General features: G+C 41.3%; 1 protein-coding gene across 1 annotated transcript; it reads right to left on the bottom strand.

The window, feature by feature from the left end:
- Positions 1–5637: 5637 nt before the first annotated feature.
- Eif5a2 (eukaryotic translation initiation factor 5A2) lies at positions 5638–16481 on the bottom strand. The gene is made up of 4 exons (XM_028754812.1): positions 16317–16481; positions 15704–15808; positions 6436–6567; positions 5638–5727 (listed from the first exon to the last, which is right to left on the bottom strand). The coding sequence occupies exons 1-4, from the start codon at positions 16479–16481 to the stop codon at positions 5668–5670; spliced, it is 462 nt and encodes a 153-aa protein (XP_028610645.1). The 3' UTR covers positions 5638–5667.
- Between the last annotated feature and the right edge of the window lie 3489 nt (positions 16482–19970).

Genomic DNA, 19970 nt, shown 5'->3' with positions numbered 1-19970 from the left:
TCTCTGACATGTACTCCTGGGAAATGGGATCCTGGTATCTGCAAGTAACAATAGAATGTGGGGACAGAGGAGGGGAGGCTAAGTGGATTTCTTTCACTGTATACCTCTGGTTTGTATAACTGGCAGGTTAAGGTTATTAGTAATAATGATCATGGACATACAGTGATAACTGACAAGTAAACTGGCATGGCTATAGTGCCAGAGAAAGTTTGTGAGCTGAGGCACAGAGCTACTTACAGTGAACCTGGTCATGTGGTGTCTGCAGTGAGGAAGGGTCACTTCAAGGACTCATCAGTAGGCCACTGTGGAGAGAACAGCAATCCCTGCTGGCAGGGTAGGGACACCAGTGGTGTCTCTGGAATGGTGGAGAGGGTGGGTAGGAAGATGGCAAGATATTTTCTATTTTATGCTGACTCCTGAGCCAAGCAACCATTTTATATACTTAAAAAAATGGCCACATATGGGGCTAGTATAATCCTAGCATTCTTGGAGAACTTGGAGGGAGGAGGATTCGAAATTCAAGGTCAATATTCGAAATTCAAGGTCAATATGGGCTACACAGGAGAGCACATATCAAAAACCAAGCAAGCGGACGAGAAAGCCAAGATCAAACAGAAACACCCGTTTTAGTTTTATATATATATTTGCAATGAAAACGATCTGATGATGTGACACACATACATAACACATACTGAGAGATCTCATGTCCCACGATCCCGCCTTCTAACTTTCCTACCCCTTTCCTATGTTCACGTTTCTTCACTGAGTTTAACCAGGGCCAGTTTAAGGTGGAGACTAGTAGGCTCAGCAGTGTGCACAAAGTAGAAACAATGACTTTTCCCTCATCTAGAAAATATCAATATAGTCCAGCAATAAAGAGGTTGGTCCTGTGTGTACTTCTTCCATGAGTTACAGTTGATATGGTCAGTTCTCTGGGGGGTCAGTCCAGTGACTATGGCTGTGAACATGCTTGCAATGGTTCTGTCCAGTCTACAGTCCATTTTTTGAGTCAGGGTCTTGCTACATAGCTCAGGTTGGCCTCCAACTTAGGAATCCCCTCCTGCCACAACTTCCTGTGCACTACCATGCCTGTCTAGCAAAGAAATTCAGAATTTGAAAGGAAGACAAGTTCATAACTAACCTGGAACTCAACAAATTACTATTCTTAGCCATAAAGGCAGTACACTGAAAGTAAGGGCCTCGCATATGAAGTCATAAAAACGGAAGACTTTCTTTTAGAAGCTTTAGATATAGTGAATACAATTTTGTATATAAAATATTTTAATAACATACACATATAAGAATTGTGCACTTTTAAGTTTATTTTCATTTACTATAACATGAAGTTAATAGACATATAGTTTAAAGTAACAAAGTGTTATCATTGATAAGGATATTTTAGTATAGCCAGAGATTTAACATTCAAAGTTTACTTACTTTTAAAATGTAAAACGCACAATTATAATAGTCAGATCTTACAATTTTAAAGTTTTAACAAAACATTTGCAAGTAAATTCAAGAAATCCTATATGTAAGACAAAAATAATACTAACAAAGTACCAACGGATTAGACAATGCCATTTGATCTGTTTTCTTCTAGGGAGCGGGGTAAGAGTCCATGAGAATAGGGAAATAGTCACTTTTTAACCATGGTTTAGAGCTGGTAATGTGACGTAGTCTTTGTAATAGTGAAGAGTGCTCACGTGTAGTAGAGTAACACAATGAGGAATCAGCTTAAGAAAGAGCACAGCCACAATCTCTTATAGGCTCTTCAGTCACTGCTGAATAGTTTAGTATCCAGTGTTTTTAAAAGTACAGTTTCAACTAAGATGAACCAAATCTCACCGACATCTAGAAATGGTTTCTAAGCATGCCATATGCATGAAAGAGTCTCCTTTGTTACTGTGAAATAGGTGCAGGCCTGTTTTCAGTGTGAACAGTAGTGATGGAGAGGTTTGGCAATAAGTACATTTAGAACAGGTGATTGCCTTGTGTGCACTGCCCTATGATGTGCCCTCCACACGAAGAAAACATATTTATTAGATATGTACAGCTCTTTTCATGTGTGTGACCTCACTTGGTAGTTATGTTGGTGTTTGGGTTAGTGGAAAAATTAAATTACCTAGTGACTTCAAACCCTGTTTCCACAGAACATCTGTGCTCCGTAAGCTGAGTCCCAATGTGCCTTCTACAATCAAATAATAATGCTGCTTGTCCAATTCAGAGAGTACATTTCACAGATTTAAGTTAATAGATTCAATTTTAAGATTTGTCTACCATAGATTAAAAAAAGTCTTTGTTACCGCTTACTCATTGAAATGTTAACAGAAAAAGCGCTTGAGAACTATGAAATATTATATTTAAATTAGAAGATTTAAAAGTTTGTATCAGTATAATATACTGTTTATGGAAATATGCCTTGATAGCTTTGATCTTATACTAGACATCCATATCTTCTCATAGCAAGTGTGAATTCAGCATGTAAACATTTTAAGATACCCAAAAGGGTTAGGAATTTCCTGCCTGTTGTTCTTGAATGTGCCCGAGAACCACTGTATCAATGTCCAGCTCCAAAACTCTCTTTGGCGTCTGGGCCAAAAGCATGCTGTCAGATACATCATCAAGGACAGGGTTCCATGGTAAGATCCCTGGGATTTTACTCTAAAGTAAACAATATGGCAAGATTCCAGGACAGCTGCTACTAATGCTCCCATTTTAAAAATGCTTACCAGATAGCTTAAATATTTCATACTAAGAATTTTTATTTGCATGTATTACAGTATTATGACTTGGGAAAAACTTGCAATATATCTGCAGGCAGCTCTCTTTAAAATAATGACACTTTAGCTCCTAGCACAAACAGCCCTGAGAACAGTGCGTTTGAATTCCAGCTCAACTAGACATAATCTAATTGAGTAGCCTTAAAAGTACAACAACAAATTCTGGAAAACTTATAAATTAAAAAACAACAAAAATCAAACCAACATTTGCGGCACTACCAGACTACAGTACATTTAAGAGTTGGAAGGACTTTGAGAAGTGAACAAAGCTATGTGCGTTTGTACACAGTCTCACACTGTGTGCTAATGAAAAGCATGTGCCCCCAAATTTTCTAAACATCGCATTGCAGCATGTTCTCTTGAAGATATCACATCTGGCTGCAGCATTTTGGTCACTGATATAAAGCACTGGTATAGAAATCTTACTACAAAGGGGAACGGAGTCAAGAGCTAGGTAACCACTTCAAGTGACTGGCAGCCCCCTAGGGGGCATCAAGGACACAAAGGCCAAGTCAAAGCCAAAATGGTCTGACCTAGGTTGGAGGGCAAATAATTGTACCAGTGTGGCAAAATCTTCATGACAGAAATTAAGCTGTTATTCAAACACAAATGCTCACCCTGTTAATACTGTCTAAATGGCAAAGAAAGAAAGAAACGTGTAGGTGCGGATGCATGGGGATGTCTCAACGACCTCCATTCCTGACATGGTGCCTGGGAGACTGCAGATCTGCTACACGTACAATAAATACTAGGAATCAACTGTTAGCATTTCTCTGATGTCAAAAGAAGTAATTTCTTTTTTCTGTTAAAAAATAATTGTTCCCTGCTTCCCTTTAATATAATTTATAAAGCTTTACTCAATGAAATATTTTGCTTTAAGAGAAACATCTCCTGACTTATGTGAAAATAAACAGTTCTGTATCTTTAAACCCTATAGTTACATGTTGGAATATGTACACTTATATATTTAAAATGAAATACTTAGGCCTAAGTAGCTTTTGCCATTCAAGGTGTGGAGCTAGAGGTACATTGCTCTAATTTAGATGCATACACTACAATGAAAAATAGAGATGCATGTGAAGTTTGATAAGTTAGGAAGGATAGGGCATGCTACTCCTGAAGAAATACGAAATCAAAACACCAGTGTGGCTACTTATTGGCCAGACAATGACCAGAAGACAGCAGAGAGAAATGACTTCCTGGAATTCCTGTGGGTACCATGTTAATCAGTCCCACCAAGGTACATCCCAACAGCAGAAATCTAAAGAGGGATAGAGCAGATACCTGGAAAGAATTCAGCCTCATTCCTAATTGTGCTTTGCATGGGCAAAAGCTAAAGGGTCACACTAAAGTCAACTGGCTACAACTTCACCTTCTTGTGCTTTCCTGGCACTTCTCTTCTAGGATCTTGTTCCATCTGTGGATTGGTCTTTCTTGTTATCAAAAAGAGAATGATACTTTTTGATAACAAGACAAGATTTAAAACTGCATAAATTAAACATCTAAAATCTTGGAGTCTTCCATTTATAATGCTATTTCAAGTTGCTGATTAGATAAGTCACATTGTTACACATTTTTTCTAGATGGGAACCAAGGGTCCAGACATGAGGAAAGGGACCTGAGAGCCAGCGTCAGAGAATCAAGGTGTCATGGAGAAGGATTCTGCTCTAAGCTGCACTCCAATGCCATGATTGTTACTTCGTCTGTTCCTCACCAAGCCCACAGCTATGTCTACAATTTTAGACACAATTTACACATGATCCAAAAGTCTAAAGAGAAACAGGAGCATTACCTACAACACAGTAAAATAATCCGAGTCACAGAATCCTTTCCTAGTTGTATTTCACATTAGTAATAGAATTAAGTCACAAGAGAATAAAAGTATATACACACACAAAACAATTTTCAAATAAGGTAATCTTTCTTCCATAGTTTACTCCTATTCCACAATGGAAAAAGTGTACATATATTTAAAAATCAATTTAAAGTCAAGAATTCCAAAGCAACTTTAAAATTCCTAATTTTAGTCTAATGTTGAAAACAAATTACTTTAAAAAATGCTGGAAGGGCTGGATTGCCAACATCATGACCACTTAGGCATTACGGCTGGAAGTAGTGGGCGTCTCTGCAAAGGTCACTCCTGTGCTGAGGCAGAGGCTGGGGACATAGCCAAAAGCAAAAAAACAACCAGAGCTTCTTTACTTTGTGTGCTGATTAAAAGGTCTTAAATAAAAGCTCCAGCATTAACCCCTGCATTGCCTCTGCCCCTGTGTCTTCCTCACCGCTTGGAGGACTTGCTCAGACTTACTCAGCAGTTCTGTTCCCACAATCAACCAAAACCACTATGTAGGTCTGTCATCACCAATCTGGCACAGGAAAACATGATGAAGGTAACACATGGGATGCCTGGCCACCAAGAGAATGACATTTTTTTTTTGATAACAAGAGTTTAGTTTCAAGATGTGTATTTGCTACACAGACCACTTTATAATCTATGAATTCTAGATAGTAAGTCTAAAATCAGCACAAAGCAATTCAAATGAAATGCATGATATTTCCATTCCACAAGATGCTACATTGCTGATTTAAAACCCTGGTTTGTTAACCACTTAAGTTCAGGAGAGATTTGCTCAGACAAGTGACATTTACTGAAGCTGTTGTATTTGTTTCTTATGGTCACATGATGAAAACCACAGGAGTGTTATAGGAAAGATACTTATAAAATTATACATCTTGGTATACTCATTTAAACTTACTGCTTGCAAACCTAAGCCAGCACATTTTTAAAACAATAAAAACATAACAAACATGAGGTTGCTTATGAAGGCCATAGCTTTGGGACAACTAGATCCAGACCCAGTAGACTTGCTTGTGCCAATGGTCCTGCCTATTTGCAGGGCTTTATGGCTACAGCATATTCTTCACTCATGGCGCACATGACAGACACCTAAGAGGAGAAAGGGCAGGCGGAGTTACTCAGGAGGTCATACACAAGAAAGATGTGCAGAGTAAATACTGTATACTTGTAAATGTTTTATGTTGAATTGGGAAAGGTACAATCCACAGAAATTCTCCTCCCCGTCTACCTTCCTATTTCTTAAACTCATAGGTGGATCTCCAAAACAATATGGAGTTCCCTGTCAATCCCGAAGAAAGAAAACCAACCAACCAACCAACAGCACCTCCCAAACTTGCTACTTCCTCTGGTCATAGGCCTTTAAGAGTGTGGAGATCCTTTCAACATTTCAACAGTGCTTTGAAGTTACAGTTCAGTTTATGAAATTTATATTATTGTTGTGTTTGTGCATGTTACCAGACAAAAAAATTCCTTTTTTTTTTCCCTGAGACAGGGTTTCTCTGTGTAGTCCTGGCTGTCCTGGAACTCACTCTGTAGACCAGGCTGGCCTTGAACTCAGAAATCTGCCTGCCTCTGCCTCCCAAGTGCTGGGATTAAAGGCGTGCGCCACCAGTGTCTGGCAAAAAATTCCTTTTATTGAAGGTGAAGAAGCACACATACAACAAGGCACAGAGAAAAAGCTTGCTCATAGCAGAGGGGCACTGGGAAGCTGATGTTTCCCATAGTCTTTCATGCTAACTTGTCCAGGGCCTGCGGTTTCTGCAATGGTTCTAAGACACAGCCCACCATAGGCCTTACCTGTACATCTTCACCTGCATTATATTTCCCTTCTATTTCTTTGCCCAGTTCACCTTCTGGCAGCTTAAGATCCTCCCGGACTTCACCAGTTTCTGTCAGCAGGGAAAGGTAGCCATCCTGAATGCATATGAGCTATTAGAAGAAATTACAGGTGCATACTGATTAGATCACATCCACCTTGTTGTCATGTTTACACAGCTCAACTGCAACACACATTAGTGTGGATGAGAACACAGCAATATGTTAACAGATTTGTGGCATTTAAAAATGCTAACACAGCTTAAGCCTTCAGTACTAGCATTAGGGATGCAGAGGCTAGCCTAGTCTACACTGCAATCTCTAAGCCAGAAAGCCAGAACTAAATAGTGAGACTCTGTTTCAAACAAACAAAGAAAAACAAAACAAACAAAAACGAACAGGAAAACGCAGGAGGACAGGGACACACCTAGCAGAGATGTGTAACTCACTTCCTGGAACCAGCCTCCTCACTCTCTGCACTGCCAAGGCATTTATATTCACACACACAATACACACAGAGCTATTCTTAAGAAAAATCATCTATTTCAGTAAGCTTTTAAATGCTTTAGAAAATATCCAAGTCAGAAAATATAGGCCTATCTTCCTCTTACCACCACACACGTGCATGAATATACTGTGAGCAAATTTTCCTGTTAGTGGGCATAAATTAGTTTTTCACTATTAAAATGACGTACTTTATAATTTGGTTACAAGCAAAGTGAAGTAGAAACTTTTGGTCTTCAGGCCATTGCTAACAGATTTAAAAAAATATTTACATATATATAATATTTTGTTATTATTTACCTACACTACCATCTCTTGATCCCTCCTCTGCAGCTGATCTCATTAATGCCTCTTCTATTTTTGTCTTTTTTATTTCTTGGTGACCTGGTAAGTTTCATTAGAATTGCTTATGGAAGTGGGGAAGAGGTTTTTTACAGGAGCCTGGGCACCTTCTCAGTGGCTACATGACAGAAGTAAATGTCTCTCTTTCTACTAGTGCCCAGTGACCATCTATAGACCCTCAGGGAGGGGTAGCAGTGACACACTTTTAACATGACCTTATCTTATGTTATTGATGAGACAAACCCAGTCATGATCTAACTTGTAGAAAGCATATTTTGATATAATGCTTTAAAAATTAGTTTTTCTATTTGTGTGTAGTTGTGTGCATCTGTGTCTGTATCTGTGCAGATCACAGAAGTCGAAGTACCTAGATCCCCTCAAGATGGAGGTACAGGCAGGGTGTTGGGAATCAAACTTAGGTCCTGCAGAATAGTTGTCCCTGCTCTTAACTGCTGAGCTGTGTCTCCAGCCCCTTGACACAACTCTTTTATTTCAGGAAGGAGGAAAACAGCAAGTCCCCACCATCAGTGTGCCTACAAGTCTGAGAGACTTTGCAAAAGCCATTTATCTCTCAGACTATCTGCTGCTAGCACACATAAAAGGAATGAGCCATGGGCCTTGATGTCTCTAACCAGAGTGATTAGAAGGCAGCAGACCATGCAGGAGGAGTGTTCAAGTGCTCCTCCATCTGCACCACTTCACTGATCACAATTTTCAGACATAAATTCTACAGTGTGGTTATCCCAAGAATGAGGACACACTCTTTGTTACTTTTCAAACTAATCTGTTATCCATTTCCAAATGTGCCAGTTGTTCTGATCTTTTCCTGGATGACACCTATGGCTTAGTGCTGTCATGTGGGTTGTGTTTTCTTTTACGTGGAACAGTTTGATCATCCTGTCTTTCAAGGCACTGACACTCATTTGGTTAACAAAATGTCTCTCAGTCTGGATCTGCCTTGTTACCTCAAAATTCATGTAATGCGTCTTTGGGCAGAAATACTACCTAAATGATGTGTCCTCGGAGTATCTATCCCACTACTGGGGACGCTAACTTTGACCAACTGGCTGCTAAGGGTGGTATCTGCAAGATCTTTATAGTCTAAGTATAACTTGCTCTTAGAAGAAGGACGAAGCCAATGGTGTTACTGTTAAATCTTGAGTATGTTTTGTGCAAAATTCTATCTTTCCTCATGGCCTTTCCAGACTCCTGACAAGCAGGGTACTAGAATGTAGCATCTTTTCTTTACTGAAAGGTCTTATTAAAATAATGGAGGGCTACTTGGAAAACAGGCAATCTCACATCCAGAGTGGGAACCTGGGAGCTTTTTACTAGAGGATGAGGAACTACCAAGATCATTAATTAGGTACATTCCAAAGGACTCAGGAATTAGCATGACTAAGCTCCCATTGGCCAGTAACAAAACAACCCAAAAATCAATATGGATGACAAAAAAAATGTACTGAAATGCAAGTGTGTTGTTGCCTGAGTTCATAGTAAAATATCAATTTATTGGTCAACTTCAGTTGGTACTGAGAACAGGTCATCTCAAAACTGATAACCGGAGAGGGTGAGATGCTTCAGTGGGTAAAGGAACTTGCTGCCAAGGATGACAATTTGAGTTTGATGTCCAGGATTTACAAAGTAGAAGGAGAAAGAACTCCTTTATGCTTTCCTGACCTCGACAGTTACATCACAGTATATGTATGTGGCCCTCTGTGTACACATGTATGTGCACATGCATACATACACACAGATAAATGTTTTTTCAAATATTAAAATCTCTGATAATAAAAGGCAGAGGGAAGTATTTATCCTGGCTTCCTCGTATGTATGTATATAGTATGTATATACTCACACACGAGGATGTACTCAGGTGATACAGCCCAGGTCCTCGAGGTAACAAACCAACAATCGATGAAGAGTTTCCATAGCAGTAGTCTGGCTCTCAAAGAAATGGAGGAGTGTCTATCATGATCACTCTTTCTTTCCTTTAAGTTAATGGAGTGAGGCAAAGATGATATGTATATAATAACCTTACAGAAAGAAGTACGATTCTACGGGTGTGTGTGGGGGTGCATGCCCTTGACCCCTTAATCCCAGCACCCAGGAGGCAGAGGAGGTGGGTCTGAGTTTGAGGCTAGCCTGGTCTACAGAGCAAGTTCCAGGACAGCCAGGGCTACACAGAGAAACCCTGTCTCGAAAACAACAATAAAAACAAAATGAAGAAAAGTAAGATTAATTTACCTAATACCTGATGGGTATACAGAACTTCAACTGTGGAGTAGCCTTACTGAAGCCACGACCACAAAGAAGGAAACAAGAGCTAATCTGACTCTGAGTTCTCTGTCTTAGAAATACAGAAGAGGAGCTGGAGATGGTGAGGACACGCAGTTAGTAACATGTAGACTACTGCAAATCTACAGAACAAATGATCCAGTCCCTTCACTCAGACCCTGAAGGCAGGTAACGGGGATGGAGGGGGAGGAAGAGAATTCAGTGCCTGTGAGAGAATACAGACTCACGAGCCCTATACACCAACCTCACTGTGTAGACCTTAGTTAGGCCCTGCATTAGTTTCCTACACTATAAATCAGAACCAGGAACTATCACACTCACAACAGCAACCCAAAACAACCAGCAAACTGTGAGAATGCTGAGCCCCTCTCCAGGAACTAACAACTGCTTTAGGTCCAAAAGTGGGTCTGGCTTTGTTCAGTCCTTAGCCTTTAGAAATTTATAATAAAATATAGGTAAAATGCTAAATATCTGAGATTTGCTTCAAAATAATCAAGAGGAGGAGAACATATGAAGAAATACCAAATGTGGGATACAGGCCAGCATAGTAGCACATGCCTTTAATCCTGGCACCTGGGAGGTAGCAAGAGGTTTGTGAGTTCAAGGCTAACCTTAGTACTTGAAGAGATCCTGTCTCAAAAACAAACAGTCATAACAAAAAGGCAATATTACAGAAGAGGAGGAAAAGACTGAGAGACAGCTGTCTGGGATGACTGCTGTGTGAAATAGTATCATCTAGACAAAAAGAGCCTTGTACTCATGGGCTCACAGCGGCTCTGGTTGCCTGCACAAGACTTGCACACGATAAGCCATCAACACTCCAACAGAAAGAGGGAAAGAACATACGAGGCCCTACGCTAACTGCGAAGCCAGTTGATGGCCACTAGAAAAGAAAGTCAGTTTTCTTCAGCAGGGTGGACCTTGGTTGGTTTCCCATTCTCCTGTGGATGGTGCCCTATGCCATGTGCATATGACAGCACTAATACAATTGTATATATACAATATTGTATATCAATCTATCAATCATCTATTTATCTATCCATCTATCTACCTATCTACCTATTATCTATCTATCTATCCATCTATCTACCTATTATCTATCCACCTATCTACCTATCATCTATCTATCTATCTATCATCTATCTATCTATCTATCCATCCATTGATGTGAAGTTCGGAGGAGACGGGTTGGCCCAGGAGGAATTGGAAGAAAGGGAATGGACAGCATCTAACTCCACTGCATTAGTCTATGAATTACCAAAGAATAAATAAAATGTTTTTCCAAGGAATGGGGTACAGATAAGGCAAGATTTGTCATATATTGATAAGTATTGCACCTGGTTGATGTGCATATAGGATTTTGAAACTTAGAAAACTCTCACACAAAAGTAAAATACAGCCAGGGAGAATGTCTGGCAGGTAAGAGTGCTTGCTACAGAAGTCTGGTGTCTTGTTTGATTGCAGGAACCCCCATGGTGGAGGGAGAACTGACTTCTACCATGGCACCAGAACAAAATCAAACAGTAAGATGGATGGGAAAAAAGGATGCAGGATTCTAGAAAGCTCGGAGGCACAGTGGGCTGAGAAAGAAGGGATGCAGAAGGATTCAGGGGGCATGAGTAGCTACAGGTCCTGCCAGTGATGTGCCCAAAGTAAGAAGAACATAGAGGCAGGGATTATGGGAAGGGTGTTTTTTTTCCTTTTGCCTCTGCTTGTATTATTAATATACTATAGACGGCAGGGGAAGATTATCAATACGAGTGCTTCCTTAGCTCCAGCTTCTGAATTTGGGATTCGAGTTCTATTCCAAAACAAGCAGCCATCACTATGCACAGTAAGACTTCTTTCTGTCAACATCTGCCTTCTTCCCCTGGCACCCCTCAGATACTTCCCAGAAGTTCCTGGTCCCTGGAACAGTGAGTTCTTGAACATTATTATATCACCTAAATAAATAAGACAACCTCAGACCCAGCAAGTCACTATGTTGGGTGCGCACAATACACGCCATCAGCATGTGGAGAAACCCTGCATGAGATGATGTGAATGGGTCCTAGAGCACCAACAGCTTGATAAACGGCTCGAACTCCGAAAGTACTTTCTCCCACACTGACCACTTCTCCCCTGGAGCTTACACCAGTGTTCTGATGGAGAACTCTCCCTGACCAGTTGACTGTAAAAACAAGAATGGTTTATAATGGCCATGCATAATACAACGGACCATGGAGAGAGGGCTGTGAAAAATGGTGGGGGTGGGGAAACTTGTACTGTGTGCATTTCTACTGAACATGGGCAAAGAGTCAAGAGCTGGGTTGCAAAGTCAAGGATGCTAGAAAACCAAGCTACAGAAATTGTCAGTGAGGTCTAGGGTAGTGGTACGTGTACAGACCTCTCCAAATGTTAGCAGATGTCCAGTGGCGGGTGCCAGCTGTATATCTGAGGCTCTCAATTAGATAAAAAGTAGAGGATGACATTCAGCTTTTTGTTATTGCTGCCTCAACAGCTTAATGACACAGCTTTCTCTCACTAAGGCTGACAGGGCACTAAGCTTCACAGAAAGGAATGATACAGGGTCCCTGATGTGGCAGCTTTGCCCAGTGGGAACAGCTAGTACTTGATAACACTGCAGAAGCAGGGCATTACACTTCTTCCAGTAGACTCAGTCTGCAAATGGCTTTGCTCTTCCTGCCTGTGGTGCTTCTGCTAAAATTCCACCAGGGTTTAAGAGTATGCCTTATCTCCGTTACAGCACCTCATACTTTCTGAGTAAAATACTTGGCTATAGGCAAAGTAATGAAACAGTGAGATGCTGGACTGAGAAGTCGATGGTTCATGAACTCCACCTCTGCACAGACTGCCTACTGGACTGACCCTGAAGACTCATTTATGGTACCTGCTGGGTAATGGTTTGTGGGTCTAGGGTTCTGTATTACAGGTTACAGTATATTACATGCTGGTCTTTTTCCTATAAGTAGAACATACTGACTTAGCAACCTAACATGACTTTTTCATTGTTATTCTTAACAATCCTGTAGCACATTTGCTGCTTTTCCCTATAACACCGGGCTCTTCTGGTACAGTGGTTTTCCATTCCCAGAGAAAGAATGGTTCCATGAAGAACATGAGATATTCACAAACACATTAAAATGATAAAAAAGGCTTTAAAGCACAGGGAAATCACAGCATCAATACCTTCTTTGTTACTACTATTTTAACTTGCAGCATGGAGTCTGTGAGATGGCTCAGGGGGTAAAGGTGCTTGCCTACAGGGCTGACGTCCTGCCTTACGTCCCTAGGACCTACATCTTTAGGAGTGAGAACTGACTCCTGGGGACAGGCCTCTGACCTCCTCATGTGTGTGCACATGCAGGTACACATATACACTAAATGTTTGACCTTCATGTGTACATGTGTGTGAGCACACACACACACACACACACACACACACACAGTCTGACTTCCACATGTGTATGTGGTGTGTATGTACATGTGCATGTGTGCATGCAGGCACACAAATATACTAAGTGAAATAAATGTATAATATGGATTTAAAAGTCCTAGTTCTGGCAATCCACTAATCATCTGAAGAGCTATAACATGTACTTTATATTTCCTATACTATGAAGCTTTCCCTATAAGGAATGGTCTTTAAATGACAGATAAAAGTACAGCAAACCCAGAAAATATTTGATTTAGAGTAGAGTGTATAGCAGTACAGACATTTTTTTAAAATATGATTCCAAAGAAGAAGCCAAACAAGACATTTCTACATTTAACAAATTGGGAACGCCCTCAAAGGATCTGGGATCTATTTTATGCCACCAGAGAGCCCCAGACAATTATAACTTCTTTTGAGAAAACTAATGAAAATTACCAATTGTAATCTGAGCCAATCTTGGAATGGGAGTCAGGAGACAGACTTTTTTTGTATCCTGAACTTATTTTAAGAACATGCAAATTACATCTGTAAATATTAACATATTTTCTCCCAATTCTTTTATTTTTTTAAATGATTAAAATGAATAGATGTTCACAATCCACTTTGGCTGGCTGCCAAACTGGCACTCAAAATATTGAATTCAGTAGCTGTAAAGGAACTGCACGTAGCCAGATAATAACAGAAGCTGGGATTTAACAAAGGAACATGGATAGAAAAGTGAAGATCACCAGTGCATAATAAATAAACTAGAAAGCTCACAGAACTAAGTTTTTAAATGAGTGACCAGAAATAAATATCTGCTGGCAATTTTATAACAGGGAAACTGAGGTCCTGAGTTCTTCCTACGTCCAAAGTATCCACTGAGCCTCAAAACAAACCTAGAGAGGTTAGATTTCACTTCTCAATTTTATCAAGTAAAAGAGACAAGAGAGGTCAGGTAACTTGCCAACTGAGGTCACACCATAGTGAGTCCCAAAGTACAGACCTAGATTCAGCGGCCTGACCAACACCATCCTTGGCTATCTGCTCTGCCATGTAGACTTCTAGGGCAGGACTAGGGGAAACTACCAAGGTACCTTCTTGGTGCATGCTTGAGGAGGCACCCAATCACCTCAACCACAGAACACTTAAAGGAAAACTTAACATGAGAATGTAAAAATCACATGACAAAACAAGAATCTGAGATGGAGATAGGACCACAATTACTAATTCTTCTGCCCAAGGCTGATATGTGGCTTGGCATTGTTATTAGACTGTGTGTGTGCCACTTCTGCACAGGAGTTGAGTACACTGGGACTTTACTAAGTACCCAAATAAACTCCAAACAAAGTTAGTCCTCTGATGTTAAATTTTAAGCTTCAATCCAATGGTTTGTTAATTTGGTAATATTATCATGTAAACTGCTGGTGTAGCCTGCTGAAACATCCAACAGGTAGAAACATGGAATAAAAACTACTGGATATAATGAATACTGAGATTTCAAAGAGCTCACAAAGCAGGATGAGAAAAGAAACCCATTCTGACCAAAGTCAATTCTGTATTTAGCCTTAATCTGACTTGTTAATCTTACACACTGCTACACTGAATAAAGGTGTATTTGTTTAACTGGTGCTTCCTGAGCACCTACAATGTGCCACATCTACAACCAATGATCTAAGAATGAAAGTAGGATTCTGATATAGGAAATGTGAAGCAGAACAAAAGTACTTGCTGTTATGCATAGCTAGCTATGGTCACACACTCTCTCATCCCACCCACGTCACCGTGGTTTAGAGAAGACACACACTTTGTAAAAGACCATCTAACTAGAAAGTGTCAGAACTAGATCCCAAGCAAGCCCAGATCTACTTGACTCAAAATGTCACTTCCTTTGGTGATATAACTATCAAAAATATTCTAAATTTGTACAGAAGACATTCATAAGTGTCACTGTGAAAATATAAAATAATTCACCAAATTAAAACTAGAAAAATATGTTTATACATGGATAGCATTAAAGGAAGTCATTGAGTAAATACAGTTGATATCAACCTTCTTAAATCTTTCTGATTCCCCTGCCTCTGGATACTGGATTTAAAATTCTTATTCACACTTATCTATCTAGTGAATGTATGTATGTGGGTATGTGTGCTTCCCAGCTCACATGTGGAGAATAGTTTTCTCCTTCTGGAATTGAGCTCCAGAATCAGGCTTCACAGAAAGTGTCTTTACTAACTAAAGCCAACTCACTGGTCCAACAAAGCATTTTTAAATTGCAGGAATAGAGGCTGGAGATGTAGCACAACTGTAGGGTGCTTGTCTAAAGCATGCACAAGGCCCTGGGTTTTGACCTCCAGTATAGGATAGTCAGGCTTGAAGATGCAACCTATAATCTCAGCATTCACAGACAGGGGTAGGAGGGTCAGAAACTGAAGATCATCCTTGGATGAATAGTGAGTTCAAGGCCAGCTTGAAATATATGATCCCCTATTTCACAAGAAAAAAGGCACAGAATATTAACAACAGAACAGAACAGAACAAAACAAAACACCATTTATCTAATCTGTATAAGTGAAGTCTAGTAATTGGTAAGGAATATACTCTATAAAACTACTCTCAAGTCTTGTCAAACTACTGCTAAAGAGGGTGTTTACACACTTCTGAAACACTGTTAAGGAAATCAGTACTTACTTGATAATCATTTCTCTTAATATTTGGAACATCCATGTTGTGAGTAGAAGGGCAAATATCTTCATATTTTTTGCCAGTGAAAATGTCAATTCCAACAAGGTGTACCTGACAGAGCAAAGAACAACAGGGAACATGTTTAAGCTCTGTCAGCTATGTCACCCTATACGGGAGCATAATCCTAACACTGATAGTAATGGATCCTTTCATCTCTTTCCAAGGTCATCTTACTTTCTTTAAAAAAGTTGCAGTGGCACAGAACTGAGATTCAGTAAGTACCCAAAACCTGAACAGTTTCATGACATCATACATGTCAGCACTTCAATTACAAGAGTCCACAGAAAGTGAAAACCAAGTCTCTTAGAATTACAAGAACAGGCTTGTTTCAACTAAAGAAGATGTTTTAGATCATCAGGATTAAAAAAGTTTTAGTTTCCAGTTAATGAAACATTCTAAGGGCCCAATTAAGGGAGAGCTTTATTGAGAGTAATGCCTGATCATTCAAGAGACTGAGGGAAGAAAACAAAAGTTATTTTAAATATAGAAACCTCATGATGCAGAATGGAACACAAATGATCTTATTGGTGAAGCCAAAGGATGACCTGGAAGGGCCTACCTTGGCATGACCATGCTTCCCAGTCTTGGAAGTTGACATCTCCACGATTTTGCATGGTCGCCCTTTGAGCACCACGAAGCCGTTTTTGCGCAGGGCTGAGCACTGCATAGGATAAGTGCTGGAAGCCCCTGCGTCTCCAGTGGTGAAATCAATTTCGTCTGCCATGGTGAGCTGGGGAGATGTGTGGGTTTTCTGAGGGAACTCTGCGAAAAGTTTGTTCGCTTTTTAATAACGGGCATGTAGGCAGGGGTATGTCTCATTTTGAAGACAGGTAACGAGCGGACCATCACTAGCCCGTTATTTTTGCATTTATAGGACACCCACTCTGAGTGGTGAATACTTTGCCAATCAGGCCTCTGAAAACTTTTCCAGCCCTTGGTGGGAGGTGGGGAAGGAAGCCGCAGAAGAGCTCGCCTGAGAGTGAAGGCGACACGCGCCGGGCCGGCAGGTCCTGTCCCCACTACCCCACCACAAGAAGTGCCCACGACCTTCCTGCGCCGGGATGCGGGGCCCGGCGCCTCCCTCCGCCCCATCCCCGCTGCCAAGGCATCAGCCAGGCCGCAGGTCTGGGGAAGACCGGGGCACGGGCACCCGGCCGGCTGCACCTGGCCCTCAGCGCGCCTAGGACCCGCAGCGGCGCCGCCCTGGCATCCCGGTTCGGCCCAGCGGCGAGGGCCCGAGCCCAGGCGGTCCCGCGCTCGCCCGCCTTCTAGTTTCCAAGCATCTCGGCTCCTCCCCTCGCCGGGACCCCAGCATCACCCGCTGCATCCCCCGCCCCGAGGCCCGGCCCCAGGTCTTCACCTTCCGTCCCGCACCGCACGTCTTTGCTGCGTCCGCCGGTCCCTGCGGCTGCGGCGGCGCTGGCGGCCGCGGCTGGTCCAGGAGACGGGGCGGGGCCGCCACGCTTCCCACACTCGGCTCCCCGCCCCGGCCCGGCCCGCCCGGGCCCGCCCCGCCGCGGCCACACTTCCGGGATAGGCCGGGGCGTGCCACAGGCCCCGCCTCCAGATCTCCCATTGGCTCAAAGCTTCCCGAGGTCCCGCCCAGTCACGTGAAGCTCGCCCTGGCAACCCCACGTGCTGCGGATTAGTGCACTTCCGGCGTGCTGAGCTGCTTGCAGTCGACTGCTTGAAGCTTCGCTGTGTTCCCGGGCGGGATGCATCCTCATCTTAAGTTTGGGGCCCAGATGACCTTGGGGACGACCATTAGGACCAGGTAGCTCGCTCTGGGCCCTAGTACGCAGGTGCATGGATGCTGTCACTTAATGGTCTTAATGCTCTGAAATTCCGCGGATTTTGCAAGTGTCCCGACTGTCGGTGGAGTGGAACTTTGATACAAGCTTCTGGTACAGCGTGCAGCCCTCCTTGGGGTTGGAATCCATGCTTGGAGCTCGCAGAGTTCTAGGTGTGGTGTGCTGTTTTGTGACTTTCCATTGTAGGTCCTCAGGGGACTAACACCCTATGGTGAGGTGCTGGTACAGCTTGTAGAGACAGCAGTGTTCCTAGGGGCAGGAAACCCCATGTGCTCCGAGATTCTACACTTTCTTTTGATCTTCCTGCCATCGGTGTGCCCTAGAGTTTGGGGTTTTGTTGTTGTTTGTATTGTTAAGGATTATAGACAAAGATCCCTGAGAAGTGTGTTTTCCTTTCAGAGTTTCACCATATCTTCATCTCTTACCTTGGAGAGAATCAAGGTAATTAACTTAACACCCCGCAACCTAGTTCATGTCCTTCAGTGATTTGGTATTGCTATCTTGTAAGCAAATCCAGTCTCATATTTACGTATGCAGAACATATTTCACTTGTGTTGTTTAGAAACAGTAAACACGTAGCTTCCTTAAAGTAAACTCCACCTCTTGTTACTATATGAAAAAGCCAAATTAGAACCCCGGGCTTCTGAGTTTCTGCTGCTTTTCCTTATACTGCCAAACTTTTCCCTACTATTGTTGTTGTTATTATTATTATTAATACTGCTGATAATACTTAAATAAGAATTACATAGTGTACTGTTTCATCTCCATTATTTAATCTTGACTACTAAAGTTTTTGTTTAATCTAAGGTTAATGTTAGAATTTATATGAAATAAGTTTTACTTTTAGTTCTGAGTTTTGAAAAAGAAAATCATATACAGCCAACCCCATAATTGAAATAGAGAATATTTTCTCATTCTAAGATTTCCTGTGCCTCTTGGTCATCAGCTCTGTTTTCCACCTTGCACCCAGCCAGACCTGCCAATCATTAACAGTTACTCTTTTATTCTCATTTTGAATTATGGGAAAAGACTGAGACAATGAAGTAAGTTGCCCTGAATCATAGAGCTTGTAAAAGTCAGAATTTAAGTTAAATCACTTCTTTGTCTATCACCATATTCACATAAGATTTGTATGTGGACCCAAATGACTAATTAAACAAATACAGTGACTTCTCCTGAGATCTCTGGAACACTGAAGTAGCAAATTCTGAGCCCTTGATTCTAGGAGAGTTACAGTATTAGGTTCCTTGTAGGTTCCCATGGCCACATTTTCATGGTGAGCCTGAAGGTATTTTATCTACACACTTGTCTTCTCTATTCTACACAACAGAACCTTGTGCATAGGAACACCAGAGAACTTTTCAGCATGGTATTTGGGGGGGCATTTCAAGCAGGAAAATCACCATCAGAAGGCATAAAGTGCAAATCAGAAAACAAAGCTCTGAAAAACATAGTAAATAGACCGGAAAGAACACGTACACACAGTTTGATAGTTGAAACCATAAAAGAGAAGACTGCTGTTTGGCCTCAGCTCAGATCTCCTGATGCAGAAATCGTGTTGTTCTGGAGGTTTTCTTTAGTGTCTTTATGCACACCCACAAATGTAGAATCCAAAAATAGTGAGGACTGAGTATGTTATTTATTTTTTTTGTAATTTACTGACTTACTTATTTCTAGATAGATAAAGTCAGCCCTTTGTCATAGGCTGCTTGCAGGCTGTCAGTCTAGTAACTTCCAAAGATAAATTAGTACAGATATAACTACAAAACACTGACAATAGGAGCTCCTCCTCTTTAGCCTGGGTGTTGATCAAGGGAAATCCAAGGTGATCTGCATGTAATTTTTGAGTTTCTTTCAGATAGGTCGAAAGTTTTTTTAAGCTCAAATTAATGTCCCATCAATATGTTTAGTTTAACCTAGTCAGTATGTTCCAATATTCTTCCACATGTAACTATAAAATTATTACTAAGCTGTTGTATATTCTTTTTTTTAAGTTAGTACTAAGTTTTTACAATCTGGTGTGTATTTTTCCTTTAACATCTAACTTCACAGTAGCCACATTTCAGGTGAATAGTAAGCTGTCTGTAGCTGGTGATGGATATCACGGATTGGAAAGTACAGCTATAGCTTCTCTGGAGGGGACAGTCTTACTTTGAGAGTTGAAGTTTGGGTAGAAGCTAGCAGTAGGAAGCTGTTAAAGTTTGGATGTGCAGTTTCTCCCAAAAGACAGATAGACCAAGAGCTTGGATCTTCAGCTGGTAGCACAATTTTGGAAGATTTCTGGAAACTTTAGTGGGTGGGACCTGACTGATGAGAACCTCTGAGGTTATATTCTCCCTTGCATCTTTCTGTCTTCTCTGCTTCTACTGTAATGGGGAGAAGATGCTTCCTGATACAAACTC

Source organism: Grammomys surdaster, unplaced genomic scaffold, assembly GCF_004785775.1.
Source record: "Grammomys surdaster isolate TR1022 unplaced genomic scaffold, NIH_TR_1.0 62, whole genome shotgun sequence".
Taxonomy (NCBI): domain Eukaryota; kingdom Metazoa; phylum Chordata; class Mammalia; order Rodentia; family Muridae; genus Grammomys; species Grammomys surdaster.
The sequence above is the reverse complement of the archived record's forward strand: the minus strand, read 5'-3'. Positions and strand labels throughout refer to the sequence as shown.

Bases quoted from the DNA above. Each gene is read 5' to 3' on its own strand.
- Eif5a2 (XM_028754812.1), bottom strand. From the start codon at position 16,481: ATGGCAGACGAAATTGATTTCACCACTGGAGACGCAGGGGCTTCCAGC. The intron at 15,809-16,316 runs GTAGGCCCTTCC...TTGCTCTGTCAG, and splicing joins GGAAGCATGGTCATGCCAAG to GTACACCTTGTTGGAATTGA. The intron at 6,568-15,703 runs GTAAGTACTGAT...TTCTTCTAATAG, and splicing joins TTAAGAGAAATGATTATCAA to CTCATATGCATTCAGGATGG.